Source organism: Pongo abelii, chromosome 18, assembly GCF_028885655.2.
Source record: "Pongo abelii isolate AG06213 chromosome 18, NHGRI_mPonAbe1-v2.0_pri, whole genome shotgun sequence".
NCBI lineage: Eukaryota > Metazoa > Chordata > Mammalia > Primates > Hominidae > Pongo > Pongo abelii.
The window spans coordinates 74,439,897-74,465,191 of NC_072003.2; the positions used below are offsets into that span (position 1 = coordinate 74,439,897).

At 42.6% G+C, this 25,295-nt stretch overlaps 1 protein-coding gene across 6 annotated transcripts; it reads left to right on the plus strand.

Moving 5' to 3' along the window:
- The first annotated feature begins 1,315 nt into the window (after nucleotides 1–1,315).
- On the plus strand, nucleotides 1,316–25,295 carry ZFP1 (ZFP1 zinc finger protein). Of its 6 annotated transcripts, none has more exons than XM_054533035.2 (4): nucleotides 1,316–1,484; nucleotides 5,696–5,753; nucleotides 19,335–19,461; nucleotides 22,326–25,295. In XM_054533035.2, the coding sequence occupies exons 1-4, from the start codon at nucleotides 1,375–1,377 to the stop codon at nucleotides 23,405–23,407; spliced, it is 1,377 nt and encodes a 458-aa protein (XP_054389010.1). In that variant the 5' UTR covers nucleotides 1,316–1,374; the 3' UTR covers nucleotides 23,408–25,295.

Consider the following 25,295-nt stretch of genomic DNA (forward strand, 5'->3'; position numbering starts at 1 on the left):
TACGATACTGTAATGGTTACATGCATTTGTCAAAACCCATAGAATGTACAACATCAAGTGAACACTAATGTAAGCTATGGACTTTGGGTGCCAATGATTTTGTTTTTTAATTTATATTTTTTGAGACAGGGTCACCCAAGCTGGAGTGCAGTGGCACAATCTTGGCTCAGTGAAACCTCAGCCTCCCAGGCTCCTCAGCCTCCCGAGGAGCTGGGACTACAGGTGCATGCCACCAGGCCTGGCTAATTTTTGTACTTTTTTTTTTTTTTTTTTTTTTTTTTAGAGATGAGGTTTTGCCATTTTGGTCAGGCTGGTTTCGAATTCCTGGGCTCAAGCAATATGCTGGCCTCAGGCTCCCAAAGTGCTGGGATTTACAGGTGTGAGCCACTGAGCCTGGCCAGGTGCTGATATTTAACTGTAGGGTCACCAATTGTAACAAATATACTGTTCTGGTGTGGGATATCGACTTTGGGGAGGTTGTGTGTGCTGGGGGGACATGGATTATATGGGAATTCAGTGTACTTTCTGCTCAAATTTTGCTGAGAACCTAAAACTGTTCTAAAGGATAAAAGGAACTGAGGGTGAAGGGAAATGGGAAGATAGTGGTCAAGGGGTACAAAGTCTCAGTTATGCAAGATGACTAGTTCTGGAGAGATGCACAGCTATGTGACAATAGTTGACAACATTGTATACTTGAAATTTGCTAAGAAAATAGATCATGAGTGTTCTCATCAGACAAAAAAATAACTATGTGAGGTGATGCACATTTTAATTAGCTTGATTATGGTGAATATTTCACAAATGTAGATACCGTCAAGTTGTACATCTCAAATATTTAGATCTCAACAAATATATATACCCAACAAAGTGGCCCGGGAAAAAAGGGAAAAAAGCTAGTTGCAGCACATGACACCTTTATGGCCAGTTTTGTAACAACAACAAAAAAATCAAAGTGCGAACTTAATGTTATACGCAGTTAATCTTTAGAAAGTGAGATTATGGATACTTTCTTTTATTTTGTACATATATTCTAATTAAATACAGTTATAGATTATTTGTGTAATGTTTAAAAGCCAAGTTGTTGTATTTAAGGGGGAGGTGGTGAATTGTAATTCACGACCCACTCTGGAGAAAAGAAAACAGTGCAGGCTAAGGGATTATTTTGGTCGGCTCATCAGACCGCCTAACAAGGCGCAGACTTTCCTGAGAGTCCCTAAAGCCGCGGCCCCGGAGGCTTGTGGGAAATGTAGTCCCGAACGTGGATGGACCACCCCTCCGAGGACCCTGGGAACGGCGCGCGCCCCTGTATCTGCGCATGTGCAGTGCTGCGAGCGCGCCGGTGGCCGCCCTTCCCCCACCAGCAGCGGCGAGTGGATGACAGAGCCCCCGTCTCCGCGCGTCTTTGCCGCCCCGCGTCGTGACCCACTGTGGCACTGGGCCACGAGTGGAGGCTGCGCCCCTCCAGGTACGAGAGGGGCTTCCAGGTAGCTCCGCGTGGCCTGGGGCCGAGGGGAAGGAGATGAGGGATGGGCTCGTGCCCGCGCAGGGTGGGAGCCCAAACTTCGGCGACTCGTAGGCGGCAGTGACCCTCAGGGCGGCGTCCGGCGTTGCCCGGCGCCCGCCTCCGAGCAGGGCCGGCGGGGCACGCCTGGCCGAACGTGCGGGGGCGGGGACGGCGGAGGGAAGGGCGGCTGTGAGGCTTCGCCTTCTTCTCTTTGTCAGGAGATGCGCCTCAGACGGGCGGCGAAGGGCTCGGGCCGCGCGGGAGCGAGTCCGGGAGCCCTGGCGGGCGCGCGCGCGCGCGTGGGACTGGATCCCCGCCGGGGCGTGGTGGGGGCGTGGCCTGACACACCTGGCCACGCCCCGATGCCCGTTGCCTCGTGGGTGGAGGAAGGACTGGAGCCTGGTCAGGTGCCGGTGGTGAAGGAGAACCGTGATCCCTTTGTCAGAGGGTCTTCAGTGAGGTGTCCCCCGATCCTCGCATCCACCCTATGACTTCCAGCGTTATCATCTCCGTCGCTACCCCAGGAACACGGGAGGTTCAGAAGGGGAAAGTGATTTCCCTAAGGTCTCACAACCCGGTGGTGCTTTATGTGAGCAGCAGATATTTTTTCATTTATCTTTTGATTTTACTCCCTGGTAGATTTTGCCATGTGTACGTTTTGACGTTTTGAATTTTTCTCGGGTAGAATTTACTGTTCTTTCCGTTTGGGGCACCCAAAAGTCTTCACCACTTTGAAATACGAAAGTTTTCCCATGATTCTGGTACAGTCACGCTCTGCATAACAGTGTTTCTGTCAACGAGGGACCTCATGTAAAATGGTGGTCCTATGTGATAGTAATAATATTTTTGTATTGTACCGTTTCTTTTCTTTTCTTTTTTTTTTTTGAGACGGAGTCTCGCTCTGTCGTCCAGGCTGGAGTGCAGTGGCGCGATCTTGGCTCACTGCAGTCTCCACCTCCCGGGCTCAAGCAGTGCTCTGCCTCAGCCTCCCGAGTAGCTGGGATTACAGGCGTGAGCCACCGCACCCGGCCAGACACAATTTATTGATGTAACTGTTCCTCTAAATACTACTTTAACTACATCACTCAGATTTTTATATCTTGTATTTTCTTTTTTGTTTGTTTTTGAGACAGTCTCGCTCTGTCACCCAGGCTGGAGTGCAGTGGCACTCAGCTCACTGAAACCTCTGCCTCCCGGGTTCAAGCAGTCCTCCTGGCTGGGATTACAGGCGCCCTCCACTACACCTGGCTGATTTTTGTATTTTTAGTATAGACGGGGTTTCACCATGTTGGCCAGGCTGGTCTAGAACTCTTGACCTCAAGTGATTCTCCCGCCTTGGCTTCCCAAAGTGCTGGGATTACAGGCATGAACCACTGCACCCAGCCTTTATATTGTGTTTTCATTACCATTCAATTCAAATTTTTTTAACTTCCCTTGTGACTTCATTTTTTACCCTTATTTATTTAGATTGTATTGCGTAATTTCCAAGTTTTTGGAGATTTTCCAGATCTTTTTTTTTTTTTTGAGACGGAGTCTCGCTCTGTCGCCCAGGCTGGAGTGCAGTGGCGAGATCTCGGCTCACTGCAAGCTCCGCCTCCCAGGTTCACACCATTCTCCTGCCTCAGCCTCCCGAGTAGCTGGGACTACAGGCGCCCGCCACCACACCTGGCTAATATATTTTGTTTTTTTTGTATTTTTAGTAGAGACGGGGTTTCACCATGTTAGCCAGGATGGTCTCTATCTCCTGACCTCGTGATCCGCCTGCCTCGGCCTTCCAAAGTGCTGGGATCACAGGCGTGAACCACCGCGCCCGGCCCAGATCTTTTTATATTATTGATTTATAGTTTAATTCTGATTTGGTCAGAATACTGTGTTACAAATTTCAATTATTTTAAATTTGTTGTGGTTTGTTTTTGTATTTTTGTTTCATTTTGTTTTAGTAGAGACAGGGTTTTGCCATGTTGGCCAGGCTAGTCCCAGACTCCTGGTCTCACTCAAGTGATCCGCTGACCTTGGCCTCCCAAAGTGCTTTACAGGCGTGAGCCACTGCACACCAGGCCTGTTGTAGTTTGTTTTAAGGTCGAGGATATGATGATCTCTCTGGGTAACTGTTTCATGTGTATTTGAATAAATATTGTGCTGTTGATGGTAGAATCTTCCTTGATTGATTGATTGATTGAGACAGGGTCTGTCTCTGTTGCGGAAGCTGGAGTGCAGTGGTTCAGTCACAGCTGTCTGCAACCTCAAACCTTTTGCCTCAGCCTCCCGAGTAGCTAGGACTCAAGGTATGAGCCACCACACTCCGCTAATTTTCTGTATTTTTTGTAGAGACGAGGTTTTGCCATGTTGCTCAGGCTGGTCTCAAACCCCTGGGCTCAAACAGTCCACCCACCTTTGCCTCCCAAAGTGCTGGGATTACAAGGCATGAGCTACTGTGCCTGACCCTCTTTTTTCATTCTTTTATCTTTTTTTTTTTTTAATTTCCTGACTCCTACAACTGATCATCCTTTTACTTTGAATGTAGCTATGTTTTTACATTTAAAACAAACTGCTTATAGACAGCGCATGGTTTGGTCTTACTTTTTTTATATTATTTGACCTCTATTATTTAATTGGTGTGTTTATACCAATTATTGATATAGTTGTGTTAAAATCTACCATCTTGCTGGTTTTTTTCTATTTTTCTCATTTGGTCTGTTTCTGTTTACCTTTTTTTCTGTCTACTTTTGGCTTAAGTGGGTCTTTTTTATAATTACATTTTATCTCCACTGTTGTCTTATTGTATATTTGTAAAAATTTAACAGAGTTTTTGGTTGTTACCCTAAAGTTTAGTGGAACTTTAAAGATACCATACTGTTTTATGTCAATATACTTGCAACATTATACTCCCAATTTCATCTTCACGTCTTTTGTGTTATTGTTGTCATACATGTTACAGCATATTGACATATGCTGTAAACCCACAAAACTTTGCTACTATTTTTGCTTTAGATAATCTTTCACAGTGATTAAAAGCAAGAAAAAGTATCTATTATGTTTATCCTCATTTTAACCATTCTCAAGAGATTTTCATTTATTTGTGTAGATTCAGGTTTTTGTCTGATATCATATTTCTTCTATTTAAATAACTTCATTAAACATTTTTTCTAGTTCAGGTCTACTGATAATGAATTTGCTATGTTTTTGTTGTTTGAAAAAGGTTTTTTACTTCATTATCATTTTTGAAAGATATTTTTGCTGAGTATAGAATTCTGAGTTAATAATTTTTTGCTTTAGTTGCTTTTTTGTTGTTAAAGCACTTTAAGGATGTCACTACTTTGTTTTCTGGCTTAGTTTCTGATGAGAGGTGGCTGTGATTCATTATCTTGATTTTTCTGTATATAATATGTCTTTTTTCCCCTGGCTACTTTGAAGATTTTAACTTTGGTTTTCAGTTTGGATACGATGTGTACATGTGTGTTTTTGTTTGAGTTTAGTTTTTGGTATTTTCCTGTTTGGATAAATTGTGTTTCTTGGACCTGTGGTTTGATATTATTATTTTTGGAAAATTCTTGTCCATTGTGTCTTCAAATACTTCTTTTCTCCTTTTGGAATTTCAATTACATGTTTATTAGACCATTTGTTATTGTCTCACAGCCCTTGGATGCTCTATCCTTTTATTTTTTTCTTCCATTTCTCTTTGAGTTTCAGTTTGACCTATCTTCAAGTTTACTGAAACTTTTCTTAGCTCCTTTGTCTACTAATGAACTTGCTGAAAGATCATCTCTGTTACTGTACTTTTGTTTCTTAGCATTTCCATTTGATTTTTTCTTGCAATTTCCATCTCTGCTGAAATTCCCTATTTGTTTATTCATGTTGTCCACCTTTTCTGGTAAAGCCTTTAGTATATGAATCATAGTTGTGTTAAATTCCCTGTCTGATAAATTCAGCAGTTGAGCGTTCTATTGATTGTTTTGCCTCTTTTGATAGTGGATTATCTTAGTCTTGCCTTTATGGGTGTCTGATAATGTTAGATTAAAGATAGGTGCTGTTAATATGATCTTTTCTGCCGCTTCTGAAGAGGCAAAGGGACTATCCCAGGAGGTGGTATTTTCCCAGGTGGTCTGTAGGGATTTCTAAACAAGTCATTCTAGGAGTTGTAAGGTAGGTCAGACCTTTAATAACAATGCCTTCCTTTTTCCTCTATTCCAGTTCTGCCTTCATAGTTCTCTGCCTTTCCCAAAAACTGCAGAAAATGAACAAATCCCAGGTGAGTTGTTTGTTTATTCCCCATTTTCCTTTTCAGTGCATTTAAAGAAGTTTATAAGGATCCAGAAAATGAAATAGAAAAGTATGAATAAGACACAAGGGAAACAGCAAGAATAACTAATCAATACCAGCAGCCAAAAAGCAGATTGAGTTAATTAAATGTCTTGCATTGGTTATAAGTACCAATTATTTGGTTCTGTACATTAGGTCTGAATAAATTTTATGGACCTTCATATAGATGGTGTTTTGGACAGCACCCCCAGAAACAACCAACTTTGAAAGGGTTATCACTTTATCTGTGGTTGTTTCATAGAACATTCCTCAGTGCAAGTGCAGAAGGTTATTGTATGTATTTGTTTTTCCCAGTCAGATTAGCCTAATGCCAGAGAATGCAGTAAATATGTGGGTTTGTATTTAAATCCCCCCACCCCAAGCAGGTAGCACTGTCATTACTTTCTTGTGTAGCTTTCCAGAGCTTATTTGTACATAATTACACAAGTACACATAAAAGCACAAATGTAAGATAGCATGTTAATCATACTGTTCTGTTTATATGCATTCTGTTTTAATAGATTTCATTTTTTTTAGAGCAGTTTTGGGCTTACAGAAAAATTGAATGGGGAATGCAGTGTGTTCCCATATACCCCCTCATTCCCAACCCCTACCCCCAGTTTCCTTTATTATTAATATATGCGTTAATGTGTATATCGTTACAGTTGATGAGCCAATATTGATACTTTAAAGACCATAGTTTACAGTAGGGATCACTCTTTGTGTACATTCTGTGTATTTTGACCAATATATAATGACACGTATCCATCACTATGGCATCATACAGAATAGGTTCACTGCCCTGAAAATCCCCTGTGCTCCACCTATGCACCTCTCCCTCTGAATCCCTAAGTCCCTAACACCCACTGATCTTTCTACTGTCTTATCTCCCTAGTTGTTTTTTTTCTAGAATGTCATATAGTTGGATTCATGCAGTAGGTAGCCTTTTCAGATTGGTTTCCTTCACTTAGAAATATGCATTTAAGGTTCCTCCAAGTTCAAGACCATCCTGGCCAACACGGTGAAACCCCATCTCTACTAAAAAAAATACAAAAATTAGCCAGGTGTGGTGGCGGGTGCCTGTAGTCCCAGCTACAGGCTGAGGCAGGAGAATGGTGTGAACCCAGGTGGTGGAGCTTGCAGTGGGCCCAGATCGCGCCACTGTACTCTGTACTCCAGCCTGGGTGACAGAACGAGACTCTGTCTCAAAAAAAAAAAAAAAAAAAGTTCCTCCAAGTCTTTTCTTGGCTTGATTTCTTCTTAGTACCGAATATGTCATGATGTGATGTACCACGGTTTATTTATCCATTCACATATTGAAGGAACAGATAAACTTAGTGGCTTCCAAGTTTTGGCAATTATAAATAAAGCTGTTATAAACATCCGTGTGCAGGTTTTTTGGGGGCATGTTTTCAACTCATTTGGATAAATACCAAGGCCCCTGGATCATACACTAAGAATATAATTAATTTTGTAAGAAACTGCCAAACTCCCTTCCATGTGGCTGTACCATTTTACATTCCCACCAGCAATGAATGAGAGTTTCTGCGGCCCTGCATCCTCACCAGCATTTTGTGTTGTCAGTGTTCTGGATTTTAGCCATTTTATTTATTTATGTATTTAATTTTTATTTTTTTTTGAGATGGAGTCTTGCTCTGTCACACAGGCTAGAATGTAGTGGCGCGATCTTGGCTCAGTGCAACCTCCACTTCCTAGGTTCAAGTGATTCTCCTGCCTCAGCCTCCCGAGTAGCTGGGATTACAGGTGCGCACTACCATAGCCCGGCTAATTTTTGTATTTTTAGTAGAGATGGGGTTTCATTGTGTTGGTCAGGCTGGTCTCGAACTCCTGGGCTCAAGTGATCCACCCACCTTGGCCTCCCAAAATGCTGGGATTACAAGCATGAGCCACTGTGCCTGGTTATGGTTTGTGTTTCAATCTCTTAATTATGTGATTTGATTTTGTTTTGTTTTTGAGACAGGGTCTCGCTCTGTCACCTAAGTGGGAGTGCAGTAGTGTGAACATGGCTCACTGCAGCCTCGACTTCCTGGACTCAAGCAATCCTCCCGCCTAAACCCCCGCAAGTAGCTGGGACTACAGGCACATGCCGCCATGCTCAGCTAATTTTTTGTATTTTTTTGTAGAGATGGAGTTTTGCCCTGTTGCTCAGGCTCATCTGGAACTCCTGAGCTCAGACAATCCATGTCCACCTCAGTCTCCTAAAGTGCTGGCATTACAGGTGTGAGCCACCGTGCCCAGCCCAATTATGTGTTTTTTAAATCACTCAGTAACATATCTTCGAAGTATTTCCATACTAGAGCATAGAGAGTTTGCTCATTCTTTTTTTTCTAATCTTTAATTGTGTGACACATGTACAGAATAGTATATTAAAACATAACACTCTTTATATATGTTATAACAACATGTATAACAAATATATATGCATTAAAGAATAATAAAATGGGTGCCCATGTATGCACCCAAGTTAAGAAATAGAACATTATCTGTTCTTTATGACAAATTTTCTGATTGAATCCGCCTAGTAGATAGCCACTATCTTGATATTTTTCTTAATAGTTCCCTTGCTTTCCTTAAAGACTTTACCACTTAGATATATTCGTAATCTAATATTCAGTTGATAAACTGTAACTGGAATTAATATCACTTATAGTCAATATAAAATTTAGTTAATAAACTATAACTGGAATTAATATTGCCTTGGTTTGCATACATAATCTTTTGTCTGATTAGTGGAGGTTTTTTTTTCCTTTCAGACATGTGAGATCTAAAAGATGCTTCTGTGGGCCCTTTGCCAAGACTTAGGTTATCATTTATTTTTAAATTACACTAGCTAGTGTTAGCTAAGAAGAAATGAAACCACTCATGTATTGCTGGAGGTAGTATAGAATGATACAGCCTTACTGGGAGCAATGTGGCAACACCAAGCAAATTTAGCAGTGCAAAGCAGCTGTGTCTAGAAATTTGGCTACTGTTGGGGCCAGGTGTGGTGGGTCACGCCTGTAATCCTAGCACTTTGGGAGGCCGAGGTTCGTGGATCACCTGAGGTCAGGAGATCGAGACCAGCCTGGCCAACATGGCGAAACCCCGTCTTTACTAAAAATACAAAAAAATTAGCCGGGCATGGTAGCATGTGCCTGTAATCCCAGCTACTCCAGAGGCTAAGGCAGGAGAATCGCTTGAACCCAGGAGGTAGAGGCTGCAGTGAGCCGAGATCATGCTACTGCACTCCAGCCTGGGCAACAGAGTGAGACTCTGTCTCAGAAAAAAAAAAAAAAAAAAAAAAAAGAAAGAAATTTTGCTACTGTTGGACAAAGGCTCCCAGGAGAAGATGAGCTGAATTGAATTTCCAGGTATAGCCTGGCTTTGACTTTCCTGAGCGTTTACAGAAGTCCAGTTTGGGGAGGTCATTTGCAAGGTCATGAGAAGCATAGGGCTCAACACAGTTGGGCCTTGTGACAGGGTCAGAGTGTAGACTAGATATTGAATTTTTGGTACGAATATAATTAGAGGGAGCAGGATGCTGTGCATTTTCTGCATCTTGGTTCACTGGTGAATAGCCACCTCTCAGGAGTAGATTAAAGCAGAACACTTCTATAACATGAAATGACTGTTCTCATCTGATCCAAGGCAGTCTGATGTGGAGGGGAAAGACATGTCATCAGAACATGTTCAAGATAAGCCAAACCAAGTACAGATAAGAATCTGGGCCAGGCTCACCCAGGCATTCTGCCCTCAGGTTAATAAAAAGTTGGTACAGTGGCCGCAGGTATCTTGTTGATGACAACCCTCAAAATGCCAGCTTTTGAATCACTGTGTTCCAGTCTGTACTACAAGTAATGTGGTGTTAGTAGAGAATCAGCGCTATTTCGCCATCTCCCACCGCTGTCTCCTTCCCACTCCTCCTAGGGATTTCCTTCCTGTCTCTCATGTTGATCTTTTGTTTGCAGCCTCTCTTTTTTGGATTACTGTTGTTTTATTGAAGTACATGCTTCAGTAGCTTCTTGAGAAAGGGTTTGTGAGAGGTACATTTTTTAGGCTAAATTTCTGAAAATGTCTTTTTTTTTTTTTTGAGACTGTCTTACTCTGTCTCCCAGGCTGGAGTGCAGTGGCGTGATCTTGGCTCACTGCAACCTCTGCCACCGGGTTCAAGCAATTCTCCCACCTCAGCCTCCTAAGTAGCTGTGCTTACAGGTGTGTGCCACTACACGTGGTTAATTTTTCTATTTTTAGTAGAGGCGGGATTTTGCCCTGTTGGCCAGGCTGGTCTTGAACTCCTGGCCTCAAGTGATACGCCCTCCTCAGCCTCCCAAAATGCTGGGATTACAGGTGAGAGCCACTGCACCTGGCCCTCATTCTTTTCTGGTATTTGATTGATAGCTAGGTATGAATGTGGATTTGTCCATTCCTCACTTTAGTTCTGTCAGGCTTGATATAATTTGAAGCTATGTTAGTCATTGCATATATGGTTATGGATGTGTGCACACATCCTGATGGACTTGCCCTTTTATCATTTTGGAGCGCCCCTCTTTATCCCTGATCATACTCCTTTTCTGATATAAATAAAGCCATACCTACCTCTTTTGGTTTTGTTTGTTTGTTTGTTTTGAGACCGGATCTGGCTCTGTTACCCAGGCTGGAGTGCAGTGGCTTAATCTTGACTCACTGCAGCCTTTGCCTCCTGGGCTCAAGTGATCCTCCCAGTAGTTGGAACTACAGGCGTGTACCACCATGCTCAGGGAATTTTTGTATTTTTCTTTTTGGTAGAGGTGGGATCTCACCAGGTTGCCCAGGCTGGTCTCAAACCCCTAGGCTCACGGGATCTGCCTACCTCAGCCTCCCAAAGTTCTGGGATTACAAATGTGAACCACCATGCCTGGCCCATACCTCCTTTTTTAATTATTAGTATTATGGTATATATTTTCTTTTTACTTCAACCTATTTATGTTCATATATTATTTATAGTATATTTCTCCTAAATAGCGTGTAGTTTGGTCGTGGTTTTGATCCAGCCTGTTTCTTTTTTCTTTTTTTGTGACAGGGTCTTCTTCCTCTGTTGCCCAGGCTGGAATTTAGTGGCATGAACACAGCTCACTGCAGCCTCAAGCTCCTTGATCCAGCCTATTTCTGTCTTTTTTTTTTGAGAAAGGATCTCTCTTTCTCACCCAGGCTGCAGTGCTGGAGTGAAGTGGTGTGATCTTGGCTCATTGCAGCCTCAACCTCCTGAGCTCAAGCACTTCCCCCACGTCAGCCTCCTGATTAGTTGGGACTACAGGCCTGTGCCAGTTAATTTTAATTTTAATTTTTTTATTTTTTTGTAGTGATGAGATCTTGCCTCCCAAAGGGCTGGGATTATAGGCGTGAGCCACCATGCCTGGCCTATTTCTGTGTTTTAATTGGTTTATTATTTTATTTGTGATTTTTTTTTTACGAGCGTAGGTGAATTTAAGTCTGTCATTTTGCTATTTATTTTTAGTTGTCCTGTGTGTTCCTATTTTCCCTTTTATCTTTAAGTGGTTGCTGTAGAGATTACAGCTTATAATCTTAACTGACCCCCTCTACAATATTTTGCATATTACTTTACAGTTTGCCTGAAGTGTTTATGGGTTAAAACTAATATATAGGTACTCTCTACATCTGCTTCTTTTGGGTTGTTTATCTCTTGTTTTTGTCTTATCTTTTTTTTTTTTTTTTTTTTTTTTTTTTGAGACAGGGTCTTGCCCAGGCTGGAGTGCAGTGGCTTGATCTCCATTCACTGCAACCTCTGCCTCCCGGGCTCAAGTGATCCACCCACCTCAGCCTCCTTAATAGCTGGGACTACCGGCACATGCCATTATGCCCAGCTAATTTTTGTATTTTTTGTAGACATGGAATTTCGTTGTGTTGTCCAGGCTGGTCTCGAACTCCTGGGCTCAAGCAGTCCACCCACCTTAGCCCCCAAACGTGCTGGGATTTCAGGTATGCGCCACATGCCTGTCCTCATTGTTTTTGCTTGCTTGCTTTCTCCTTCCTTCCTCCGTCCCTCCCTCCCTCCCTCCTTTCCTTCCCTTCCCTCCCTTCCCACCCTTCTGTCCCTTCCTTCCTTCTTTCCTTCCTTTCTCTCTCTCTCTTTTCCTTTTTTTTTTTTTTGACAGAGTCTTGATTACCCCCAGGCTGGAGTACAGTGACAACGCTCACAGTACTCCCTTCCTTCCCTCCCTTCCCTTCCCTTCCCTTCCCTCTCTTCTCTTCCCACCCTTCCATCCCTTCCTTCCTTCCTTCCTTTCTCTCTCTCTCTCTTTTCTTTTTTTTTTTTGACAGAGTCTTGATTACCCCCAGGCTGGAGTACAGTGACAACACTCACAGTTCACTGTAGCCATGACCTTCTGGGCTCAGGCAACCCTCCCACCCCAGCGTCTTGTGAAGCTGGGTCCACAGACATGTGCCACTATGCCCGGCTAATTTTTGTACTTTTTTTAGACAGGGTTTTGGTATATTGCCCAAGCTGGTCTCAAACTCCTGGGCTCAATCTCTCCACCTGCCTCAGCCTCCCAAAGTGCTGGGATTACAGTCATGAGCCACTACACCTGGCCCTGGTTTTGCTTTTTCACATGTCTAGCAGTTTTTTTTCTATGCTGGATATGTTGTATGATACATAGCTCCTTCTAAAAAATGTTAAGTTTTGTCTGCCAGATAGCTAAATTATTGGCAGATGATTCTGATCCCGTTGGGGCATGTTTTAAGATTTGTAGGTGTGGGTCTATCGGTTTGGTCATACTCCTTTCTCCTAGGGTGTGCTCCATCCTTCTAGGGCGTGGCTTTTCTGGTGTCTCAACTGTTTGCCAGTGTCTCTATCTTGCTGGATTCAGACTGTCCCAGCTCCTCAGCACTATGCAACCTCTGAAATCTCTACTCAGCTCTCAGTCTCCCAGTCGTTGCCACTAGTTCTCTTGGAGGCCTGCCCTCCACCTACACATATTAGGAACTAGCCAAAGATCTGAGGTGAATCTTTATGCAGAATGTTAAGGCTTCTTCTCTATGGCTTCCTTAGCTCCATCACCCTATGTCTTAGTCCATTTTGTGCTGCCATGGCAGAATACTTGAGACTAGGTAATTTATAAAGAACAGAAATTTATTTTCTCGGCTGGGCAAGGTAGCCATGCCTGTAATCTCAGCACTTTGAAAGGCCAAGGTGGGTGGATCCCTTGAGGGCAGCAGTTTGAGACCAGTCTGACCAACATGTACTAACCCCATCTGTACTAACCCCATCTGTACTAAAAATACAAAAATTAGCCAAGTGTGGTGGCACTTGCGTGTAACCCCAGCTACTTGGGTGGCTGAGGACGAGAATCACTTGAACCTGGAAGGTGGAGGCTGCAGTGAGCTGAGATCATGCCACTGCACTCCAGTCTGGGTGACAAAGCGAGACTTAGTCTCAAAAAAAAAAAAAAAAAGGAAGAAATGTATTTTCTCACAGTTCTAGAAGCTGAGAGTCCAAGATCAAGGTGAAGGCCTGGTCTCTTCTTCCAAGATGGCACTTTAAATGCTGCCTCCTTCAGAGGGGAGGAGTGCTGTGTCCTGGCATGGCAGAATGCAAAAGGGCAAAAGAAGAGATGAACTCCTTTCATCAAGCCCCGTTAGAAGGGCACCTAACCCCATTCACAAGGGGAGGAGCCTCCATGACCCAATCACCTCTCAAAGGCCACACCTCCCAATACTTAATTGGGGATTAAGTTTCAACATGAATTTTTAGAGAAGACAAAAATACTCAAACCATAGCATTGCCCCTAGATCCTAGTTGCTTTACAGACCCAAACACCAGTGTATTTTTTTTAAATTTATTTATTTAATTTTCAAGATGGAGTCTTGCTCTTGTCGCCCAGGCTGTAGTGCAGTGGCACGATCTTGGCTCACTGCCACCTCCGCCTTCTGGGTTCAAGCAATTCTCCTGTCTCAGCCTCCCAAGTAGCTGGGATTACAGGTGTGTGCCACCACGCCTGGCTAATTTTTGTATTTTTAGTAGAGACGGGGTTTCTCCACATTGGCCAGGCTGGTCTCGAACTCCTGGCTGCAAGTGATCTCCCCACCTCGGCCTCTCAAAGTGCTGGGATTACAGGCGTGAGCGACTGCACCCGGCCAACAACACCCACTCCTGCTTGGGCTTTGTTGTTCTGTGCCATGGTTCGGCATCATTGTAAATGCGTGGCTCTCCTCATAGATGCCTTTTGGTAATTGTAGCCTTACAGTGATTGCTCTCCTGTGCTTGCAAGTAATTATTTATTTTGTCCAGTTTTTATGGTTTGCCTCTGTGATAATTTTGAAGATACTGCTTTCTGGTGTAGTCAAGAGGTCTGAAGGCTTTCATTCTACTTACTTGTAACCTATTCTGTCCTGAAACTCACAGACTTTTCTCTTTGCAGCCGGTGTTCTGAAATTTCCTTCGAATTTTTTTCTTCTATTTTGCATGGTAGATTGTAAGATTTATTTCACAGAAATACAAATAAAGCATAGTAGTTTTATGAAATATATATATATATATATATATTTTTTTTTCTGAGATAGAGTCTCACTCTGTCGCCCAGGCTGGAATGCAGTGGCACGATCTCGGCTCACTGCACCCTCCGCCTCCCAGGTTCAAGCGATTCCCCTACCTCAGCCTCTCAGGTAGCTGGGACTATAGGCGCCTGCTACCGCGCCCGGCTAATTTTTGTATTTTTTGGTAGAGACAGGGTTTCCCCATGTTGGCCAGGCTGGTCTCGAGCTCCTGACCTCATGTGATCCGCCCACCTCAGCCTCCCAAAGTGCTGGGATCACAGGCGTGAACCACCGTGCCCAGCCGAAATATTTTTATGTATTAAAACAGTTGAAAGTAACTTCAGTATGGTTCAGCTTTTGAGACAGGGTCTCACTTTGTCACCCAGGTTGGAGTGCAGTGGTGTAATCTCAGCTCACTGCAGCCTGGACTTCCTTGGCTCAAGCAATCCTCCCACCTCAGCCCCCCATGTAGCTGGGACTACAGGCAGGCACCATCACGCTGGGCTTTTTGTATTTTTTTTTAGAGATGGGGTCTTGCCCTGTTGCCCAGACTGGTCTTGAACTCCTGACCTTAAGTGATCCACCTGCCTTGGCTCCAAAGTGCTAGGATTACAGGCATGAGCCACTGTGTCCGGCCCAAGTGTAGGTCAACTTAATTATCCGCCTATTTTGCTGTCTAGTCAGTGCTTAACATTTTGACATGTTTCCATGTATTGTGTATGTTGAAGATTTTTTAAAATATAATTTCAACTTATTTGAGATTTGGGGGTACATGTGCAGATCTGTTACGTAGATACTTTTCATGATGCTGACGTTTGGGGTATGATGGATCCTGTCACCAAGTAGTGAGGATAGTACCCAGTAGTTTTTGCCCTTGCCCCCTCCCTTCCCTACCAGTAGACCCCAGTGTCTGTTGTTACCATCTTTATGTTCGTGAATACCCAGAGTTTAGCTCCCACTTATAAGTGAGGGTATGCGCTATTTGGATTTCTGTTTGTGTTAATTCACTTAGGACAATGCCCTCCACCTGCATCCATGTTGCTGCAAAGGATATGATTTCATTCTTTTATATGGCTGTGGTTTTAAAATATGTATTACTTGTATTATATTTTAAATTATTAAAATATAATTTTTTTTTTTTGAGACAGTCTAGCTCTGTCGCCCAGGCTGGAGTGCAGTGGCATGATCTTGGCTCACTGCAACCTCTGCCTCCTGGGTTCAAGCGATTCTCCTGCCTCAGCCTCCCGAGTAGCTGGGACTACAAGCACCCGCCACCACGCCCCGCTAATTTTTGTATTTTTAGTAGAGACGGGGTTTCACCATGTTGGCCAGGCTGGTCTCGAACTCCTGACCTCGTGATCTGCCTGCCTCGGCCTCCCAAAGTGTTGTGATTACAGGCATGAGCCATTGCGCCCAGCCAATGTTTTTTATATTACAAAATTCATACATTAATTTTGTCTCTTACTATCTATCATATGAGGATCTGCCCTCCCCAGCATGCATTTTTTTTTTTTTTTTTTTTTTTTTTTGAGTAGAGTCTTGCTCTGTTGCCCAGGCCAGAGTGTAGTAGTGTAGTGGCACGATCTCGCTCACTGCAACCTTTGCCTCCCGGGTTCAAGCAATTCTCCTGCCTCAGCCTCCTGAGTGGCTGAGACTACAGGTGCCCACCACCATGCCCGGCTAATTTTTATATTTTTAGTAGAGATGGGGTTTCACCATGTTGTCCAGGCCGGTCTCAAACTCCTGACCTCAGGTGATCCACCTGCCTCGGCCTCCCAAAGTGCTGGGATTACAGGTGTGGCCACTGCACCCAGCCTTTTTATTATTTCTTTTTTTCTTTTTTTTGAGACAGGGTCTTGCTGTGTCTCCAGGGCTGAAGTGCAGTGGCATGATCACGGTTCACTGCAGCCTTGACCTCCCAGGCCCAAGCTGTCCTTCTACCTGAACCTCCCACGTAGCTGGGACTACAGGTGTGCACCACCACGTCCAGCTAGGTGTTTTGTTGTTGTAGAGACAGGGTCTTGCCATGTTGCCCAGGGTGGTCTCAAACTCCTGGGCTCAAGCAGTCCTCCTGCGTCATCCTCCCAAAGTGCTGGGATTACAGGCATGAGCCACGGCACCAGCACTGTTTATGTCACCTCACACAACCCTAAAATTTTCTTGACCATTAAAGCCAGTCTTTCCATCTTAGAGATAACCAGTATGTTTTGTGTGGGTGTACCCATGCTCTTTGTTTAATCACTTTTATATCATGAACAGGATTATATAGAATTTTGGGTTATGTTATATGCATTTTTTGGAATTCTGTTTATTGATGTTCCTGTGACAGCTTCCTGTGCCTTCTTCCTGTGCCTTTTGTTTTCAGGCTTTGTTACTTTGTTTATATTTTAGCTGGATCATTGAAGTTTGTGTTGTTTTTAAAATTTGCCTCTTGTAAAAATTATGTTTTTAAACCCTGAAGGTCTTAGTCTTTTCACAGACATTTATCCCATTTTAATTTATTTTGATTACTGATTTTATCTGCTTTTCCATCTCTGCTTATTTCCACCCTTTAAAGGTTTATATTTTTTCAGTACTTTCCTATTTTAAACAAAAGTTAATCAGAATTTTTCTTCCAAACATGGTACTTTCTTCCTGCCACAACTTCTAAGTTGATGACATCCAGAAATTAGTTTAAAACTTCCTTCCCCATTCCATATTTGCATACTTTTAATATGTTTTGCTGGTTTGCTATTGCTTTTTTTGCACATCCAACTGATTCTTGCTGGGCTTAATTTTGGTTTTGTACATCTTTTAATCATGGTAATCATGCCTAATACTTGACATCTATTATGTACTAGTCATCATTCTAGATCAGGGGGTGTCAAACTCTGGCCCATTGTCCAGACGGGCTGCTGCCTTGTTTTTGTGTGACCCACAAGCTAAGAATGGTTTTTAATTTTAATGGTTGGGGTGGGGGGGATATCAAAAGAATATTTTGTGCTGTGAAAATGATTTGAAATAAAAATGATATGAAACTCAGATTTTTAGTTTCCATAAGTTTTTTTTTTTTTTTTTGAGGCAGAGTTTCACTTGTTGCCCAGGATGGAGTGCAATGGCACAGTCTCGGCTTACCACAACCTCCACTTCATGGGTTCAAGCGATTCTCCTGTCTCAGCCTCCCGAGTAGCTGGGATTACAGGCATGCGCTACTATGCCCAGCTAATTTTGCATTTGTAGTAGAGACGGGGTTTCTCCATGTTGGTCAGGCTGGTCTCAAACTCCTGACCTCAGGTGATCCACCGACTTCGGCCTCCCAAAGTGCTGGCATTACAGGCATGAGCCATCGCGCCCAGCCTCCATAAATCAAGTATTGGAACACAGCCATGTCTATTTGTTGACGTGTTGCCTGTGCCTGTTTTTGTGGTATGATGGCCAAGTCGGTTTGTTTTAACAGAGACTACATGTAGCCTGAAAAAAAAAAATCTAGTTACTTGACCCTTTATAGAAAAAGTTTGTCAACCAACTCATTCTAGATACTTTCAGCACTTTGAGGATTTGTCTTGACTTCCATTGTTTATGTTGAGAAATCAGCTGTCAGGTTTTTTGTACCTCTGAAGGCAATATCTGTTTTTTCCTCTGGGGTTTTTTCTGAGACAAGAGTCTTGCTCTGTCACCCAGGCTCAAGTGCAGTGGGGCAGTCTGGGTTCACTGCAGCCTCCACCTCCCAGGTTCAAGCAATTCTCCTGTCTCAGCCTCCCGAGTAGCTGGGATTACAGGTGCCCTCCACCACGCCCGACTAATTTTTGTATTTTTAGTAGAGAGAGGGTTTCACCATCTTTGCCAGGTTGGTCCCGACCGCCTGACTGTGATCCGCCCACCTCGGCCTCCTAAAGTGCTGGGATTACAGGCCTGAGCCTGGCCACCTCTGGGGTTTTAAATCAGTTTTGTTATATGCTGAGTGTTTTTTTTTTTTTTTAATGTACTTATTGTACTTGGGGTTGGTGGTTTTAAAACTATAGCCTGGTGTGGGGTGTGTTGGAAAATTCTCAGCTGTTATCTCTTCAAATATTGTTTCCACTGCATTTTGCCCCTCCTGGGACTCCTGCTGCAAGTATATTAGACCTTTTTAGCTTATCCCACGTATCTTTTAGGCTCCTTAATGTACCTTTTGCATTTCAGTTTAGATATTTACTGACATTGACTAATCATTTCTTCAGCTGTTCTGTCCTGTTAAATTCAGCCATATGTTTTAAAAAATTTTTTTCTACCATTTTTACGGCTTGAATGGGGGGATGGAGGGACAGAGATCCTTACTTGTACCTGGTATTTTATAGTTGGAAGTTCATTTTCTGCCTTTAAGTAGTCAAAGTTTTAACTCCTTAACATCAATATCACAGAAATAATGCCTATGTGAGCTTTATTAGCACACTGGTAACACTGAATATCTGATGTGCTTGTCTCACAGTACACATCTTGAGAGCAGAAACAGTGTTTATTTTTTGAGACAGTCTTACTCTGTTGCCCAGGCTGGAGTATAGTGGTGCAGTCTTGGCTCACTGCAGCCTCTGCCTCCCGGGTTTAAGCAGTTCTCCTGCCTCAGCCCCCCATGTAGCTGGGACTACAGGCATGTGCCACCATGCCCAGCTAAATTTTTTTTTAGTAGAGACGGGATTTCACCATGTTGGCCAGGCTGGTCTCGAACTCCTGACCTCAAGTGATCCACCCACCTCAGCCTCCCAAAGTGCTGGGATTACAGGTGTGAGCCACCGTGCCTGGCCAACAGTGTTTTATTAATCTGAGACACCTATCAAATATGACAGTGCCAGAGTTATAGGGGAATCTGAATAAATCTCAACTATAAAAATATATTTTGGAAGACATGAACAAAACAGTCCCACAAGATGTATTGTTGGTGTAATATATACATTTTCATGGTGAATGACTTACAAAGTTTTCATCTATCCTTTCTATAGCACCAAATGATCATCTTAGGATGAATAACAATATGCCATTTCAGGGATCAGTTTCATTCACGGATGTGACTGTGGACTTTACCCAGGAGGAATGGGAACAGCTGGACCCCTCTCAGAGGATCCTATACATGGATGTGATGCTGGAGAACTATAGCAACTTACTTTCAGTGGGTAAGGATGGTTTTCAGGTACAGCTCACTGTGTGCCTAGAGGTATTTATGTCCTGTCTCAGTGACCAGAAATGAGCTTCTGAATTAATGTTTTTGGCCTAAGTCTTCAGGTGTTAAACATGAGAGATCTTGCAGCCTTTAAAGCTCTACCTCCTTTCCTTCAAGGCTTCTGAAGTCCGAGCAGTTAGGAGCTATGTCCCCTTAGTAAATGGCTGTCAAACCATATGCAGTTTCCAAGTTGGAGCAACGAGAAGAGTTTTGGGTAGCATAGAGTTGTCAATTCAGAATGTTTTAAGGGAGATAGGACAGGAGAGAGGGAGAAGCAGAAGCCAGTGGAATTAGTATCCAGGGGATTATGAGCAGCTCAGTACCTTTGAAATACTTTTCAGGAATCTGTTTTTCAAATCCCTAACCCTTAAGTATAGCTGAGGACAGATGACCTGTACCTCAGTCTCTGAAGCATACCTCCAAATATCCGTCTGTCCCTGCTTACCTTTTTTTTTTTTTTTTCCTGTTTAACCTTATAGATATTTGCCTCTCACACTTGAACCCTGATACTTTCCTAACATATCTTAAACTTTTGTTGTAACTAGTTGCTCTTTCATTAGCATTCTCACTTTGCCAGAAGGGTAACCTTTGTATTTTTACTCATAGGAATCAGTGTAGTGGCCTTAAGATAGATTTTTCAGTATGAGAGTGACAGTGTTGTCCCGGACAAAATGGCAGCAGGATCACAATAAGATAACCAGCAATAACGTAAGATGAAGGTCTAGATTGTGGCTAATTTTAAATTGATTTCAGCTTTTTAGATTTAGGGGTACATAGGTGTATTCTGTGATGCTGAGGTTTGGGTTTGATTGATCCTGACACCTAGGTCGTGAGCGTGGTACCCAGTAGCTTTTCAAGCCTTGCCTCCCTTTCCCACCAACCAGTGTGTCTACTATTGCCATCTTTATGTCCGTGAGTACCCAGTGTTTAACTCCCATTTGTGAGCCTCCACGTTGCTGAAAAGGACACGATTTCATTTTTTATTGCTGTGTAGTATTGTGTCTTGTACCTGTGCCATTCTCTTCCAGTCCACCATTACTGGGCACCCAGGTTGATTGTGTCTTTGCTATTATGCATAGTGCTGTGATGAACGTGCGAGTGGGCGTGTGTCTTTTCGGTAGAATCTTTTTTTGAGACAGGGTCTCATTTTGTCACCCAGGCTAGAATCCAGTGGTGACATCACAGTGCACTGTAGCATCCACCTCCTGGGCTCAAGTAATCTTCCCACCTCAGCCTCGAGTAGCTGGGACCACAGACACACACCACCACGTCCTGCTAATTTTTTACTTTTGTAGAGACAAGTTCTCTGTAGAACTCCTGACCTCAGGCCAGGCGCGGTGGCTCATGCTTGTAATCCTAGCATTTTGGGAGGCTGAAGCGGGCGGATCACCTGAGGTCAGTTCAATACCAGCACCGACAACATGGTGAAACCCCCTCTCTACTAAAAATACAAAATAAGCCGGGCATGGTGGCATGTGCCTGTAATCCCAGCTACTCAGGAGGCGGAGGTTGCAGTGAGCCGAGATCACGCCATTGTACTCCAGCCTGGGCAATAGAGAGAGACCCCATCTCAAAAAACAAAAATAAGACCTCCTGACTTCAAGTGATCCTCCTGCCTTGGCCTCCCAAAGTGCTGGGATTATGGGCATGAGCCACTGTGCGTGGCCACATGATTTTTAATGGGATTGCTAGGTCAAAGGGTAGTTCTGAATTATTTGAGAAATCTTCAGACTGTTTTCCACAGTGGCTGAACTAATTTAAATTCCCACCAACAGTGTATCTTAGCCTTGCCAGTATCTGTTGTTTGACTTCTTAATAATGAACCTGGGTAACTTGATCCTTAAGATTCTGAACACATTGAAAGAAGTAGGCTGGGCACGGTGGCTTAATTCCTGGAATGTTGAGAGGATCCCTTGAGCCCAGGAGGTCAAGGCTGCAGTGAGCTATGACTGTGCCACTGCACTCCAGCCTGGGCAACTGAGGGAGACCCTGTCTCTAAATAGGAATGGAAGAAAAGTAGGATATGATAGTGAAAACATGTTCACTCTCCCAACAACTTCAGTAGAAAAAAAAAGCAATAAAACCAGCAGCAGTCAGTGATCCTGTGGTAAGGGTTATGTATCTCTTAGAGAATGAGTTTCTGGGTTTTACCATTTGCAAGATTCTCACTTTAGAGATTTGGAGCTCTGCTATCTGGTTGTCACTGCAAACCTATGAGAAGTGCTGTTTTCTGGAAATCATTTTGGTAAAGATGAACAGTAGAAAAAAAGGAGAAAAAGCTTAGAACTATGCAGACTGATGCTGGTTCTACCAGAGTAGTCCGAGTTTAGCAAGTAATACTATTAGTCAAGATCTGCTTAGGTGTTTCCCCTTAATTCCCTCACCTGCTTACTTTCTCAGTCTCTGTGCTAACTGCAGTGTTCTTAAGAACACTATGAATCTCCATCCCTGGCATTGCCAGCCTTCTCATATTATTTGTGTTCTGTTTTCTGTCTCATTTCCCCTTCTCTGCCCACTTTAAGGTCATTTTGTCATCTGGCAATGCTACTTGTATTGATTGCTACTTGTATTGATTTTGGTTTTGTTTTGTGGCAATGCTACTTGTATTGATTTTGGTTTTGTTCTTTAACCGCAAGCTATTTCCTTTCTCTTTCAAAGTTTGAAAGGAAACATTTGCGCTGGGAATTTTTTAGTATTGGGAGACTGGGTCCCAAACTAAAGAGTCAGCCCTGTGATAGAACACGTGTGAAGACTTCCCAGTCGGTAACATTACAGGGGAGGCGCTGACAAGGTTCTTTTCATTGTGCTCTATCCTAGAAGTGTGGAAGGCTGATGACCAGATGGAAAGAGACCACAGAAACCCAGACGAGCAGGCAAGGCAATTTTTAATTCTTAAGAACCAAACCCCAATTGAGGAAAGAGGCGATCTCTTTGGAAGAGCACTTAATCTGAACACAGACTTTGTTTCTTTAAGACAAGTACCCTATAAATATGACTTATATGAAAAAACTTTGAAATATAATTCAGACTTGCTTAATAGTAATAGAAGCTATGCAGGAAAGCAGACTGATGAGTGTAATGAATTTGGAAAAGCACTTCTCTACCTGAAGCAAGAGAAAACCCACGGTGGAGTAGAATATTCTGAATACAATAAAAGTGGAAAAGCCCTCAGCCATAAAGCAGCCATTTTTAAACATCAGAAAATAAAAAACTTGGTTCAACCTTTCATTTGTACTTACTGTGACAAGGCTTTCTCCTTTAAGTCACTCCTCATTAGTCATAAGAGAATACATACTGGAGAAAAACCATATGAATGCAATGTATGTAAGAAAACCTTCTCCCATAAGGCCAACCTCATCAAACATCAGAGAATTCACACTGGGGAGAAACCCTTCGAGTGTCCGGAATGTGGAAAAGCTTTCACCCACCAGTCAAACCTCATTGTACACCAGAGAGCACATATGGAGAAGAAGCCCTATGAGTGCAGTGAATGTGGAAAGACATTTGCCCAAAAGTTTGAACTCACCACACACCAGAGAATTCATACAGGAGAGCGACCCTATGAGTGTAACGAATGTGCAAAAACCTTCTTCAAGAAGTCAAACCTTATCATACATCAGAAGATTCACACGGGGGAGAAACGCTACGAGTGCAGTGAATGTGGAAAATCCTTTATCCAGAACTCACAGCTCATTATACACATGAGAACTCATACAGGAGAGAAACCCTACGAATGTACTGAGTGCGGCAAAACTTTCAGCCAGAGGTCAACTCTTAGATTACACTTGCGAATCCACACAGGAGAGAAACCATATGAGTGTTCCGAATGTGGGAAGGCCTTTAGCAGGAAGTCCCGACTCAGTGTCCATCAGAGAGTTCACATCGGGGAGAAACCCTGAAACTCCAGCCAGGTTGTACTGTGGAAAACTCCTGCCAGAACTCTTCAAGCGGGTGAGAAACCTCATGACAGTATTGAGGGAACATGGGAATTCATACTGAGATGCAATCTCTCAACTCAAAAATGTATTAAAAATAGGATCACATGAGAACATTATACTGGAAGTTACATGTGATACCCAGCTAAAGAACACATATCAGAATATATCCAGTTGTAAATAGCCATACCCACCCAGTTGTACTACAATGAGCTTTTTAAAATCTTGAATGAATTGAGTATTCTAGACGGCAGCATAAGAAATATACAAACAGTATCCTATGAATTTAGTGGTTTTATGTGGCTATGCCACAAAACACAAGTGGTATGTTTTAGATCTGCCCATGTGAATTTAGCATAATCACTGGGAATCTGAAATTCTTGTCCTCTGTGATAATTAGGACATAACAAGATTTTCCATACTAAACATCACATGTGTTTTTCAGTATCTCTGCAATCCAGTATGCATTCCAAATGAAATGTGTAACAGATTTAAAGTAGCATGGAACCTACGTCTTTCCCTACTGCTTGCTGGCATATATCAGTTGGTATGAACATTGTTCTTGAGCTGCCTCTTACGAAACAGAAGACAGTGAAGTTTTCCCTGCTTCTGGTTTGCTGAAGATTTTCTAGAAGCACTATTTACACAAATATGCAAATGTGAAATAACTGATCTATAACGTGAAGGAGGCAGACATGAGCTGTACTACTCAGTATGCACCACAGAATAAGAGTTTGCCGTGTAAAGACAATATCCCCATTCATCGTGCTCTTATTTTCCCGTGGGATATTTGCATACACATGCCTGTCTATTACCAAAATATTGTATAACACAGACACAAACCACCTGTTTTTGTCTTTCCTTGTTTCCCCTTAATATTTCATGAATTGTCTAGCAAAAATGGTAGGATGCTTCTATAGTTCACAAATGTTACATTTCAGAGACTTTAGAGGAAAAATTATTTTAAATAACTGTCAACTGTTTCATTGCTTTTTAAATTTTTCATGTGCATAACCCCCTTTAGAAGTGAATTTTTACACTGTTTTGTTGTTTCAAGGAGGCATTTCTACTTCCTTGAGTTTTGCTGTTGCCAGCCTAAAACGTTTCCCTTTGGAACATGAGTTATAAGTTATTACCTTTCAATGTTTACACTTTTATAAAAGTCAGATTTTTCAGTGGTCTCTCCATATATTAACAGGAATTGTTGTGTAACTCAAAGATTTGCTTTTATAGACTTGATTTCAAATTCTTAAGTTCAGCCTTTCCCTATCAATCACAAATCATATATTGGAAATTATAAATGGCAACCAAAAACTGGCTTTTAAAAAATATTTTTGGATATCATTGACGTACTGTCACTATATATGAATTTGAGTGACTTTCTGAACAAATGTATCCAGAACATCCATAGCCCAATAAGCTTTTGTCTAAGTTGTCATCTTACCTACTCACAAAGGAGGGGAAAATGTTATTTTCATAGCTGCTTTTAGAAATGTAAATTGTAACAGCCTCCTTGGAAAACATTGTGAGTCTGTTTTAACATTAATATACTCTTACAACCTAGGAATCTCCTGGGAATCTATCCCTAAGGAATAAAAAGTGCCAGTACTTAAGATTATATGTTTACTAATGTATATTGTATTTTTTGGTAAGGACCAAAAAAAAAAAGACCATCAGTAAGGGAATGGATGAATAAATTGTGGTAAAAATCATGCCATGGCTGAATGGTATTTCCTTGAAAAGAATGTATGGGAACAAACTCCAAACTTCTGTAGGTCAAATGAGGAAAGCAAGAGGGGAGAGAGAGAGTGTATGTGTAGCAGTTTTTATAAAATAAAGATAAACCGTTATA